Here is a 12,255-nt window from a genome sequence, read left to right as displayed (position 1 = left end):
TTCGTTTCCAGTGACTCGGTAATTAATTTTTTTACAGACCCACATCGTTTTCGATTCTTATAGAGTAGGGCACGTCGTGCATAGTCACATTACTGTGGATTCGCCGTCCTCGTTTGCCAATCGTATCGACTAATAGTTTTTTGTGTTGTCTCCATCTACGAACAAGAAAACATACACAAGAAATTCAGATAATAATCTCCTGATTAGAAATGAGCAGAGATGGGTAAATACTTGGCGAAATAAATATTTCAAAATATTATTTTAGATTTTAGATTTTATTTGGCTTACAGAAATAGTATTTAAAATAGTAATTTCGGTATTATGAGGTGAGATAAAACCGAATTTCTTTGTGCAAGCAATGAACTTGGATGAATAAAATATTTTCTTATCTATTCTATTTGGCAAAAGATCATCGAACAAAACGGGAAAATATCTTATTCGTTAAAGTTTATTGGTTGAATAAAAAAAGTGGGCTCTTTTTCACCTTAAAATACTGAAATTACTTTCTTGCCAAGCCAATATTTTCAAAAATAAAATATTTCCATTTTAACAATCTGAAACACGAAATAAGATGATTTATTTTAGAAATTTACTTAATACTATTTCAACTTAAAGAACCTTAAACTTGAAACTTAAATACTATTTGAAAAACTTATTGCATCAAATAAAACAAATATTTTATCCTCTATTTATTATTTGCAATACCCAGCTCTGACAAATGAGTAGATTTATGTACTTTCGGTCAAGGACGAACTTATCGAACAGCTCCTTCCTGGTCGGATATTTCGAGTCCATGAACAGCTTCACGTGCTCCCAGATGTTCGCTCGATTATGTTCATTCAAAAAGTATCGGGGCACCAGGAAGCATCGTACGTTTGTCGTGGACACTATCCTCCGATTCTCCATGTTCTCACCTGTATTTTATCATACGAGGCACAATTTATCTTTCGAGATACTATATTGAAATTGTAATTCATGTTAGCGTAGTATTCAGGAAGCTAACGGCTTTAATTATTAAATTTTTTAATAATCTCTATCTTGATTTCTAAAATATTATCATATAAATGTAAAGACTGTGATTAAAACAAATGATGACTGCGAAAATATAATTTATGAACATGTACTCGAGTGATGTTCGATTGATGTTCGGTGTCATTTTAATCAAAACTAGAGGGTTATTGTTGCTCGCTCGCTTCGCTCGCTCGCGAGTAGGGTTGTTTTTGCTCGCTCGCTTCGCGAGCTCGCGGATAGGACTGCTCTTGCGAAAGGGTTAGTGGTACGCATGGCTAGTAGTACCTATAGCTATTAATGTGTTTTTGATTTGGTGTGTGACTCTCCACGAGCCACACAAAGAACTTCCCGATTCGTTAGTTGCAGTATATTATTATCATTATTTTTAGTACGTTTTAAGAAGATTATACGTTTTCAGGGAAATTCAATAGTTTTCTACTTATCAAGATGTTTGCTATATGGCGTCGCCTTAAACGAACATCGTAGACTCGTTGCTCGCTTGGTTCCTTGTTATAGCGTACTGATGTTGCAAAATAAATTGTCTTAATTATTATAGTTTTTCGCAAACGATACGACTCCTCATTATCCGGGTTAGCAGTATTGACCTTGGTTTTCTTCGATACTGTTAATTTAAATTGTCCCAAAATATATAAACCGCTCAATTTTGAAACTCTGCTCAGTGCTACATACAACATGTGTAAAGTTCGTTTTTCTGATGTTTTAAAATTCAAACATACTTTTCTCGTATGTTTGTCCCTGACTTTTATGAATCGTAATCGCTTCAGCAGGAACCACTGGAAATTGACTACGTGTGATTTGATATTTTTCCTCACTCGACATATTTACTTGATTCGATATTTTTATTATTGGTGGCAAATTTTGATGAATATTTGCATTTTTCATATAATCACGATAACGAGTTCTTACTTTCACTCCTACTCTGGCCAATTGAAAATCTAACCACAATATAGACGGAATTTTAGTATTTTCTTGAAAAGTAATAAATTTTAATATTCCGCATGTGTGCTCCATTAACCAATCCGTTTTCAACATTAATGTTATTAATAATTATCATATTGTTTATATTAATTTTCAATTTAATCTCAGTTAATAATTCGTTTTGAACTGATTGTTTTTTTAAAGATTGTAATATAAATTTTTTTTGTACTTTCATCGATATTCTTTGAAAATGTATTCTCGGGAGTAGAGATGATTAACTCACTCTTGCATTGGGATAATTTTCGATTATTGTAAGCGGAAACATTAGCGTAAGGTACAAAAAAAAAATTTTTTTTTAAATTAAAAAAAATTTTTTTAATTTAAGAAAAATGAAAAAAAATTTTTTTGTGTAATTACGTTTGTTTCTTCGGTGGAAACTTTCCATTCTCTCGTATAAATTGCATTGTAGAATCAACTCCGTTCGAAAAAAACTAAAAATCTAAAAAACTACTTGACCAATATGGACCAAAATCTAATCAGCTCTAAGTTACAGCGGGGCATATCGATTGCATCATTCATCATCCTGATCGCGTTGTTACTTTTTCAGAAAACGTTAACGAAAAATTTGATACCATAGAAACAGACATACGCACACACACACACACACACACACACACACACACATACGAACATTTTGCTTAAAATAGTCTAGAATGACTGCAATGACCATGAAACGTGAAGATCTGCTAAAAAATCGATTTTCGATTTTCGGGGTCATTACAATAACTTCCCTATAAAATCGGGAAGTTAAAAATGCCAGAAATAAGTTGGTGAAAATCCCATAAAACATAATGAAAAATGAAGAAGTTTTGGAATTGGGTTAGTTAGTAGTGATTCACACCAATATATGTAATATGTACCCGATGACGGCGTTGGCCGTCAGTGGAGTTCAGTGTTCCGATATGGTGCATCTTTTCTCGTGCATGCGCGGCGATTTCAGCCTCAGTAAATTTAGATTCTCGATAAAATGAGGTACCTTGAGCACTGCACAGAATTTTAAAAAATTGTTATGATTTGACTCTAAAAAATTAATGTTTAACATGTGTATTTGTGTATATTTTGTAACTCGTAGGACACGTCCTGAAGTCTTTTTGTCTGGATCAGATTGTTTCGGTACATTCCCGCCAATATAACTGCCTCAGGGCTCTGCTACCTGCTACCTCAGCGCTCGGAAATTTTTACTCGCGACGGCCGAGAATCGGAGACTATGCGTCCCGCGCGTCTCGCTCCCCGGATCGGCCATAGTGTTCGAAGCTGCTCAGGCGCGTACCATTTCATAGGCGCTATTCGTGGTGTATCATGACTCGTGTCAATAGGTTTCCTCATTACACATTGCCAATGCGTTTTTTTTTTGTTAATTGTATCCCCTGTAGGCCTACTTCACTATGTCACACGATAATTTCGGACAACAGCTGTAGAAAATTAATTAGAAAAATAAATTCATAAGATAAATCTTAAAAATAGTTTTTAATTCTATTGTTCAAATTTTAATACCATCCGAGACAACTTGATGTTCGCGCACGTTTAAACGTGCTTGGCAAATTAGTAAAATCTACGGCGCGGCGCGGCTCGGCGCGAGGTTCGAACGTAGCTGTTCGCATCGCCGCGCCGACACTTTTACATTGTAACATTTGTAACACATTTTAGAAAACAGCGTCATTTCAGCAATCGTTTGTCATTTGTTTTTTGCCTCTTTTGTTCGAATGGGAACGTTGTTAGAGCAGTAGCCATTTGGTTATTGAAAGGTAAGGATCACGAGTTTAAATTTGCGCGAACATAAAGTTGTCTCGGATCGTATTAAAATTTGAATAATAGAATTAAAAACTATTTTCAAAATTTATCTTATGAATTTATTTTTCTAATTAATTTTCTACAGCTGTTGTCCGAAATTATCGTGCGACATAGTGGAGTAGGCCTACAGGGGATACCACTAACAAAAAAAACGCATTGGCAATAGTACCTCAATGGTACATAATGTGGAAACCTATTGACACGAGTGTCATCATGATGCACCACGAATAGCGCCTATGAAATGGTACGCGCCTGAGCAGCTCCGAGCACTACGGCCGATCCGGGGAGCGAGACGCGCGGGACGCAGAGTCTCCGATTCTCGGCCGTTGCGAGCGCTGTGCTACCTCATCATCCTAATATATGTATGTATAGATATAGATACATATGTACGTTACTGTTTTGGCCGCGCATGCGCGAGAAAAGATGCACCATATCGGAACACTGGTGGAGTTAGTACTGGTTAGTATACATAGTGGTTATGTTGTAGTAGGCACCATGGGTGCCATCGCATGCGCGGTCGCTGACAAATAACGCGACTTTTCTCTAGTAAGATATAATATAGTAGTAGAATGACAGTAAAATTATCGAAGATATTACCTAAGCCGAAACAGGCGCCTCTTTCAAACGTACAAATTTGCATAAAAATCGTCCGTACACCTTCTGGGTAACGTTGTTGAGAAATAGTGGACGGTTCTCTCATCAACATTTCTACTACGTCCGTAATTTTGTGCCATTCGTGCACCTATATAGTAAATTTAGATTATTTACAGGAAAGTGAAGTGCACGAAAAGATTTACTTATGGAAGTGAAAATTTAAGAAACAAAGAAAGAATGAAGATTTTAACCCTCGCAAGGTAAGGCCTAATACATATACATACATACATTAATAGTAAGGTGGGGTCTCTTAGACCCTGGCAAATGAATTTCATAAATAGCGTCATTTTCAATAAATTTGGGATAAAGAATAACACAGAAAAAAATTCTTTTCAAGCATCTGAAGCTGGGGTCTCTGAGACCCCACATTACTTTGCAGGTTAAGAATAAAAAAGGCAGAAGAATTGGGATAGAGAATGTGGTTTACATAGAGTGAAATGTTCTAAACTTCACAATGTTCTTAATTCAAAACAGCTTCAAACTAAAGATAATAAATATTTTAATCAAATATGTTAATTTAGATATTTATGTGATATTATACTATTATACATACATATGTATAGAGGGTGAGTCATCTAACGTTGCCACCTCAAATATCTTTGATACTTTTAAAGATACGTCAAATGTCTGAAGGACAAAGTTGAATGGTAAAATGGGACTTATACGATACCAAAAAATTTTTGTTTTTATGTAATTTTTTTTAGAGATATGGAGGTTACCTTTATTTTTTTTTTAATGGAATGTCCTATTTTTCTTACCTATAATCGATAGAGTATCAAATTCCGAGTATAAAAGTGTTGACCTTCATATGTCCTTAACCTAATAGTTAACGAGATATTATCCAAAGAAGAAAGAAAATTGTTTCAATAATATCTCTTTAACTATCATAGATTTAGGACATATGGAGGTCAATACATTTTTACTCAGAATTCGATAGTCTATCGATTTATGATACAGAAAGTAGGTGTTACCATTGACAAAAATCAAGGTGACCTTGAGATCTCCTCTATGCCTCCACCCACGCAGAAAATGTTTATGTCACAATATGCCCCCCTCTGTACCGTGTAAATTTTGTTGATAACATTTTTCAACATTATTACAAATAACGGAGATAATCAAGGTGGACATAGTTATTGCCTTACCCTGTTTACCAAACTTACACTTTGCAAGATTTCACTGGGAATTTCTTGTCTCATACAATTCTGATATATGTACATACATATGTATAGTACTTACGACGTCCAACAGTGAAGTCGTAATGATACTAGAACGGTCTTGATCGATTTGTTCACCAAGTAATTTCGATCGTTCTGACATACGTAATAATTCCAGGGCCGAGACATGGTCAGTGGCTACAGTGTCCTGGCTGGTCTGCTTTAAAATTAATTTGTTTTTGTTATACGACACTCGTAAGAAAGAAGGGGTTTAATCATTTAATTGTTTACATACGCAGATATTTATGTATGTTATTTTTTAAATAAACTTTTAAATATGCAAAAATACTGCTGCACTTGCAGTTAGTACATAGAGCATAGGTGTAATACGTAGACTCTGGATTACATATATGCAAAATAAAAAAATTTGTGCATCAATCGCAAGGCACAAGAGCTATACAATCTATTTATTAAACTATATTGTATCTATTTAAATTGCATCTACTCATTTTTGTTATAAATGCATAAAATCCGGAGTCTAGTAATACGTAATTAAGGACTGGAATGTTGAAAAAAGAAAATGGAAAAATCATTCTATTTATTGTTTTCGATGTCCACTAGTGCCACTACATAGTTAATAAATTGGTTTTACATATTAATTTACGAAAGGATAAATGTTCATCGTTATCATATAGTTATAACGAGTTTCTCTCTCTCTCTCGCGCTCTCGCGCTCTCTCTCTCTCTCTCTCTCTCTCTCTCTCTCTCTCTCTCTCTCTCTCTCTCTCTCTCTCTCTCTCTCTCTCTCTATATATATATATATATAAAATGTCGAAAAATGAATGTTGGAAAATATTATTGTCGTATTACTTGCTGTTTTCTTTCTTTGGCGATTTCTGCTTTTAACCATGAAGATTTCCACTTCGTTTCAGTAAGACTGGGACGGTATAATTCATATCGTACGTTTCCACTAGAGATGTAGTGCTCATGTACGATCATATGTTCTATGAGACGACATTCGCCTTCTAGCACGAAGTGAACGTAATTAACCATTCCTTTGCCGTCACCTAATAAGACCTTAAATAGTTTTTATTAGGTAGTATTCGATAGTTGTTATTCTTTATAGTACATACATATATGTATAGTATATAGTTGCATTTTATAGTATAGTAAATAGTATATTGGGGGGAATATTACTAACTCATTAATATTAATAATTTATTAAATATAACTATTTACTAATAACTATATAGTCATTGTCGTTGGTTTATCTATAAAACACTACTGTTCCGAGTAAAATATTTAAACAAGTCAATGTATACCATTAACACTAAAGCAGGCAGTTAGAATAAATGATTTGCAATTTTCTCCGAGTACGCTCGTATACATATACAGCCCTTTCAAACAAAATTATCTTTATATTTTCATTGTAAAATATGAAATATCAAATTGGTCGTTTTAAACAATTTCGTTGTTCTAATTATTACATCATCAAATTCACTAATGTAATTATTATCGAATAATATACAGGGTGTCTCAGCTGAAGGAGGCCACCTAAATATCTCCTTTATTTTTAATGGCACAAAAAAGATATTTTTGGCATAACTTAAATGGTATCGAAGGAGGAATATCATAGAAGAACAATTAAATACTCTGCTGTAGCTTCATCGGTAATACAGATTCGAATATTTCTTACCTCATCGGGGTGAAAGTTTTTCATTCTGCTTAAAATACAGCATTCTCGCACAGTGTCTTTGCTCCAGGTTTTAAAGTAATTGAAATGGATCAAAGCATCTTGCAAAATATCCCACTCCTTTGATAAATAGGGTCGAAGGATCTTGTTGAAACATTTTTGAGGTATAAGAAATAAATCTACAGTAGCTGTTAATTGAATTTTTTAAGTTATTAGATACCTATAGCCATGAATTGCCTATTGTAGTTTGAATAACATATTACTTTTAGTCAACTTCGAAACATAAAATGTAGTAGCAAGAAGTATCAGCAATGTGCTAGAACTGGGGAAAATAGTATTTCAAATAGTAAAAAGTAAATAATCCTATTTATTTTAAAGTATGTGTGTACGTCTTTGAAAATAAAATATTTTATTTGATGCAGTAATTTTTGAAAATGAAATAATTTTTTTGAGGCAGTAATTTTTTTGAAAATAGTATTTTTTTTTAAGAATATTGACAATACAATTTGTAGTGTGTGTCTTTTCATTTTCAATTTCAACTTTAAATATTATTGCTGAAAAGAATGGTTCGAATTCAATACATTTATTAAAAGTAAAGTGTAAATCGTTTCTTAACGATATAAGATACACTGTATGTTTACGCGATTTCTCGGGGTATTATAACAATGCAAAAAGTAAAATATTTTATTTCGTGTTTCAGATTGTTAAAATAGAGATGCATTTTATTTTCTGTATCAAATTGTTGAAATAGAAATATTATTTTTTGGGGTTTAGATTGTTAAAATAGAAGTATCTCATTTTCGATATTGTATATCTTATTTAAAATACTACTTTCTTTAAGCAAAATAAAATCTAAAATATTAAAATGGTATTTGAAATATTTGTCTTTCGCCAAATAATGTCGACCTCTGCAATGTAAGTACACACTATGTTATAGGCTTTTTTCAACGAAGTAAGTATTAGGTTGTTACAATTGAAATACATATACATATGTATGTGATATTCAACAGTTATACGTACGTTATACGTACAGTAAATCCTCTATAGTGTGAACCACACTAACGCGACGCGGACAGTAGTCGCCGTCGCCGGCACAGTTCAAAAGCCCGCGCGAGGTCTCTTTACACGCGCCGCGCCGCGCCGTCGCGTCGTTCTCTACGTTCGGCTACTTCGGCTCGGCCTTTGGAGATAATAAAATAGCTACATACCCTACACGATAGATGCGACTAAATCAAATCCCCCCGAAGCTGTCGCGTCTATAGAGGATTTACTGTAGAAATATTATACACATGTATAAGATCTTTGTAAATGAAACTCACTGATTAAAATAAGTACCAATGTAATCAACATATTCTGTCAACGATTTACTATTTACAAGTTCCCGATTCGGAAAGAGCTATCACGTAATTAATAATTGAATATTAACTGACGTGTTGTAAAAACTTGTTGAGTCACGATAAAGTGATCAATTAAATAATAATTTTGCCAAAGATTCGGAAGTTGTTATGTAATGGCGGAGCTGTGATTGAAATTTTGTCGAAACAGAAACATAGTCATACATATGTTCGTTACGGACTACAAATATATCCATACAATGTAATTAGTTTCCTACGAATAAAGTGACGGTTATAGACATATTATACTTATACATTGTATGATACATACTCCTAGTAATTATCGTTGCAGTCCTTGGTATCTCATGCAGCAATGCAATTTCACCGAATATGTCGCCAGGAGTTAAGATACCCATATCGATTTCTTTAGCCTCGTCTAATGTACAAAATTTCCAGCAAAATTAATCAATTAGCGAAATATAAAATTATATTATTATATTTAGCTAAAAAAGCTAAGAAAGCATGTTTTAAACTTGAGTGATTTTAAGCGTTTTCAGTCCATTTTCGTCGTACATGCATAAAATTCGCAGTCTACTATAATTATTGTTTGGTATTTTAAGTATTTTTATACGCTCTAAATATCAAGGATTCACAGTTCAGCAAATGTAACATGAAAAAACCTCACGAACCCGTCCAGCGGTCGACCACAACCCTAGATAAGCTAACTTCTCCGTTTATTATGAAATAGAGATTCTCTGCCTCACGACCTTGTCGTACGATTACTCGCCCCGGTTTTAAGTATTGGTAAAGACACAACTTGGCTATAGATGCTCTTAAATCTTCCGGGTATTTTCGAAAAGCACGGAATTTTTTGAATAATTCGTATATATACGTAGTTTCCACGCTAGTCCTTTCTGCTGGTCTAGTCAAAAGCATAGAACGATCCTTAAATGGAAAATAGTATTTTATTTATTTTGGTTATAGCATTCAGAAGGCGTTCAGTCAAATTATTATGCAGTTTCAGTTATTCTAATTTCACTCTCATTGTCAGTTATATTGTATTTACAGAGAACTTGTCTATGCACGCTATAATATCATATACATATTCCTAGTACAGGGTGATGACTCACCCTAAGACAAGCCACTTGAATAACTTGTACATTTTTCGAGATAGGAAGTAATGCTTCAGACAAAAGTTGTTTGGTTTCTAGCTAGGACCCATTACGTGGTCTACATAACTATTTTTTTCAAGTGGATGTGCTTAGGAGATTAGAAGGTCAGCTTAGTTTTTTTTTTTTTCATGGAACCACATATTTTTGAACTCCTACGATTGCACCTGCCTTCTCGAGACAATGTCAACGATATAGTCATTCAAGGCCTCGCGTTAAAAGGCGGTTAAATTAGACGTTACACAAGAGTAAATAAACGCTAACGTCTTATTGTTAGTAAGACAGTAATGGTGTTTTAGAGTTATTTGAATTGAAATATCTCCTGAACTACACTAACTACTTTTCGACATACATAGGTTAGTAACTTTTATAACGAATGTCCAGCTGCATCGATGAATGCATTAAAAATATCTCATTCCACTAAAAAAATGAAGGTGACCTTCATATCTCTAAAAAAAATTATACAAAAACAAAAATTTTTTTGGTATCGTATGAGCCCCATTTTACCATTCAACTTTTTACCATTCCTTCAGACATTTGACGTATCTTTAAAAACAACAAAGATATTCAAGGTGGTCAAGTTATGTGAAATACCCGGTATGTATACAGTATACATAGTTATATGTATAATTACTTATTCTATTTGACTAACCTCGAGGGACAAACCTCTCTTTTCTACTTTTTTCTGCTGAGCCATTCGAATGTTGACTGCTACATCGTCGCTAATTTCCTCAACCACTTCCTCTTCTGTCAACCAATCGATATACTCTAACACGAGTCTAGCAATAGCTCGGAAAAGGTAATTTCCTTTCAATCTGTGCACCTATGTAACATCATTAATTAATTTATCTTATAATTGGACTTCTCTCTCAGATTTTTATACAAAACAGTATAATTGAGTCTGTATAATTGAGCCGCTACTTGCCAAATCGATTAACTCCATAAAACAGAAAGTGGAGAAATGTGATGAAATAATACATATACATTACTTTTCAAAATTTCCTTTAAAATGAAAATTGAAGTAAACATTGTAGCTTTCATATAATGACACGTAAAATGAATAAGATAGAATAGCCTTGGTGTAATCGTTATTATAATATCACAACTTTTGGGTGACTAAAGGAGTTAATCGATGTGACAAGTGAAAAAAAAGTAAAAACGCAATCACGTATGGGTACCCTAGTTCATAGTTATATTTCTTTTCATAATAATTTTAGCGAGTTGAAAACGATACAACAGTGTCTCTAAATTCTTTATACGTTTATAATGTTTTCCATTTGATGCATAAAATCCGTAATATTAAACATATAATAATCTCCATAAATCCTCCATAAATCCGTAAATATTAAAATAAATATTACATACACCTATAATATCGATTTTACTGTATAGAAAGTAGAAAATTGGGGTTAACCTTCAAATAAGAAATGTAGCATAATTTTCACTCACCCTACTTATAACTGTCGACCTCCTCGCGAGAACATCGTGAAATGATTCTCGAAGAGAAGTTCCTCTCCTGTACATTGCCATGTTAAATACTCGCGAGCATGAAGCCGTGTACACGCAGATAAATCGTATAAAAAATTACTTTGTAACTTCTTGACGAGCAAAATGTTAATTCATTCGGCGCGGCAGCTACAAATATTGTGAATTGATACTCATCGGTAACGAACGCATTGTTTTATCGATAAACGCGTGGAAGATTGCGCATGCACTATGAATATACAATGAAATTGGCTTCGGGCAAACAATATATGCACAGTCTCTCCCTAATAAAACACACATTTTTCCGGTGCATGGAATACCGAGCATTATTATGCAAGCATGCTCTCAAATACCTTATTACATCGGATTTACATTAACAATTATTCTATCGCATGAGGAGGATACGATAAAATGTTGAACTGGAAACGCAGTAAATGGAACGCTAAATCTGAAAAAACTGAGCAACACAGTTGAGCTATTCAACCATCCCAAAGTAATGTGGGGTTTCGGAGACCCCAGTTTCAGATTTTTCAACAGAATTTTTATACGAATAAAATTAAATCGGTTTGTTCATTTTTGTGTCGGTAAGGTAGGGAGTGACCTTGAAATGGTAAAAAAATTTTTTTCAAGTCGCCAAAAATCCTTCTGACAATCATCGTTTTATTCGAAAAAGTACCTATTCTCAAAATTTCATTCAATTCTGGCAACGGACGTATGTAAACGGAAACTTGGCCAAAAAATGACCTCGAAAACTGGAACACAGCTTACACAGCCTACAATTATTTGCCACCAGATGTGTTAGTTTATTTGTTTGTTGAAAGATGGAAAGTGAACGACAATTGCGATATCTTTGACCCCGCCGCGCCGTTCAAGACAGCATCCACTGATCGCGGCTTCACCGGTTCCAGAAGAACGCTGATTGCGGATCAGATGCTAAAATTAAAACTCATCAATGCGTGAATAGCC

At 34.0% G+C, this 12,255-nt stretch overlaps 1 protein-coding gene across 3 annotated transcripts; it reads right to left on the bottom strand.

Annotated features, from left to right (window-relative positions):
• Positions 1 to 4: 4 nt before the first annotated feature.
• Positions 5 to 11,515, bottom strand: LOC143207530 (uncharacterized). 3 transcript variants are annotated; one of them, XM_076421131.1, is made up of 10 exons: positions 11,254 to 11,511; positions 10,457 to 10,627; positions 9,325 to 9,580; positions 8,967 to 9,071; positions 7,305 to 7,489; positions 6,479 to 6,685; positions 5,692 to 5,826; positions 4,399 to 4,543; positions 737 to 914; positions 5 to 155 (listed from the first exon to the last, which is right to left on the bottom strand). In XM_076421131.1, exons 1-10 carry the CDS (start codon positions 11,332 to 11,334, stop codon positions 32 to 34), a joined length of 1,587 nt encoding a protein of 528 aa, XP_076277246.1. In that variant the 5' UTR covers positions 11,335 to 11,511; the 3' UTR covers positions 5 to 31. The 3 variants fall into 3 exon arrangements, with proteins under 3 accessions (XP_076277246.1, XP_076277245.1, XP_076277247.1); XM_076421130.1 differs by having other exon boundaries at positions 5,692 to 5,829; positions 11,254 to 11,510; XM_076421132.1 differs by lacking the exon at positions 5 to 155 and adding an exon at positions 2,871 to 2,994 and having other exon boundaries at positions 774 to 914; positions 5,692 to 5,829; positions 11,254 to 11,515.
• Positions 11,516 to 12,255: the final 740 nt, after the last annotated feature.

The sequence above is a fragment of the Lasioglossum baleicum genome, chromosome 3 (genome assembly GCF_051020765.1).
Source record: "Lasioglossum baleicum chromosome 3, iyLasBale1, whole genome shotgun sequence".
Taxonomy (NCBI): Eukaryota; Metazoa; Arthropoda; class Insecta; order Hymenoptera; family Halictidae; genus Lasioglossum; species Lasioglossum baleicum.
The sequence above is the reverse complement of the archived record's forward strand: the minus strand, read 5'-3'. Positions and strand labels throughout refer to the sequence as shown.

Bases quoted from the DNA above. Each gene is read 5' to 3' on its own strand.
- LOC143207530 (XM_076421130.1), bottom strand. From the start codon at position 11,334: ATGGCAATGTACAGGAGAGGAACTTCTCTTCGAGAATCATTTCACGAT. The intron at 6,686-7,304 runs GTAAGAAATATT...AAACTATTTAAG, and splicing joins AAAACTTTCACCCCGATGAG to GTCTTATTAGGTGACGGCAA. The intron at 5,830-6,478 runs GTAATACGACAA...TTAATTTTAAAG, and splicing joins CCAAAGAAAGAAAACAGCAA to CAGACCAGCCAGGACACTGT.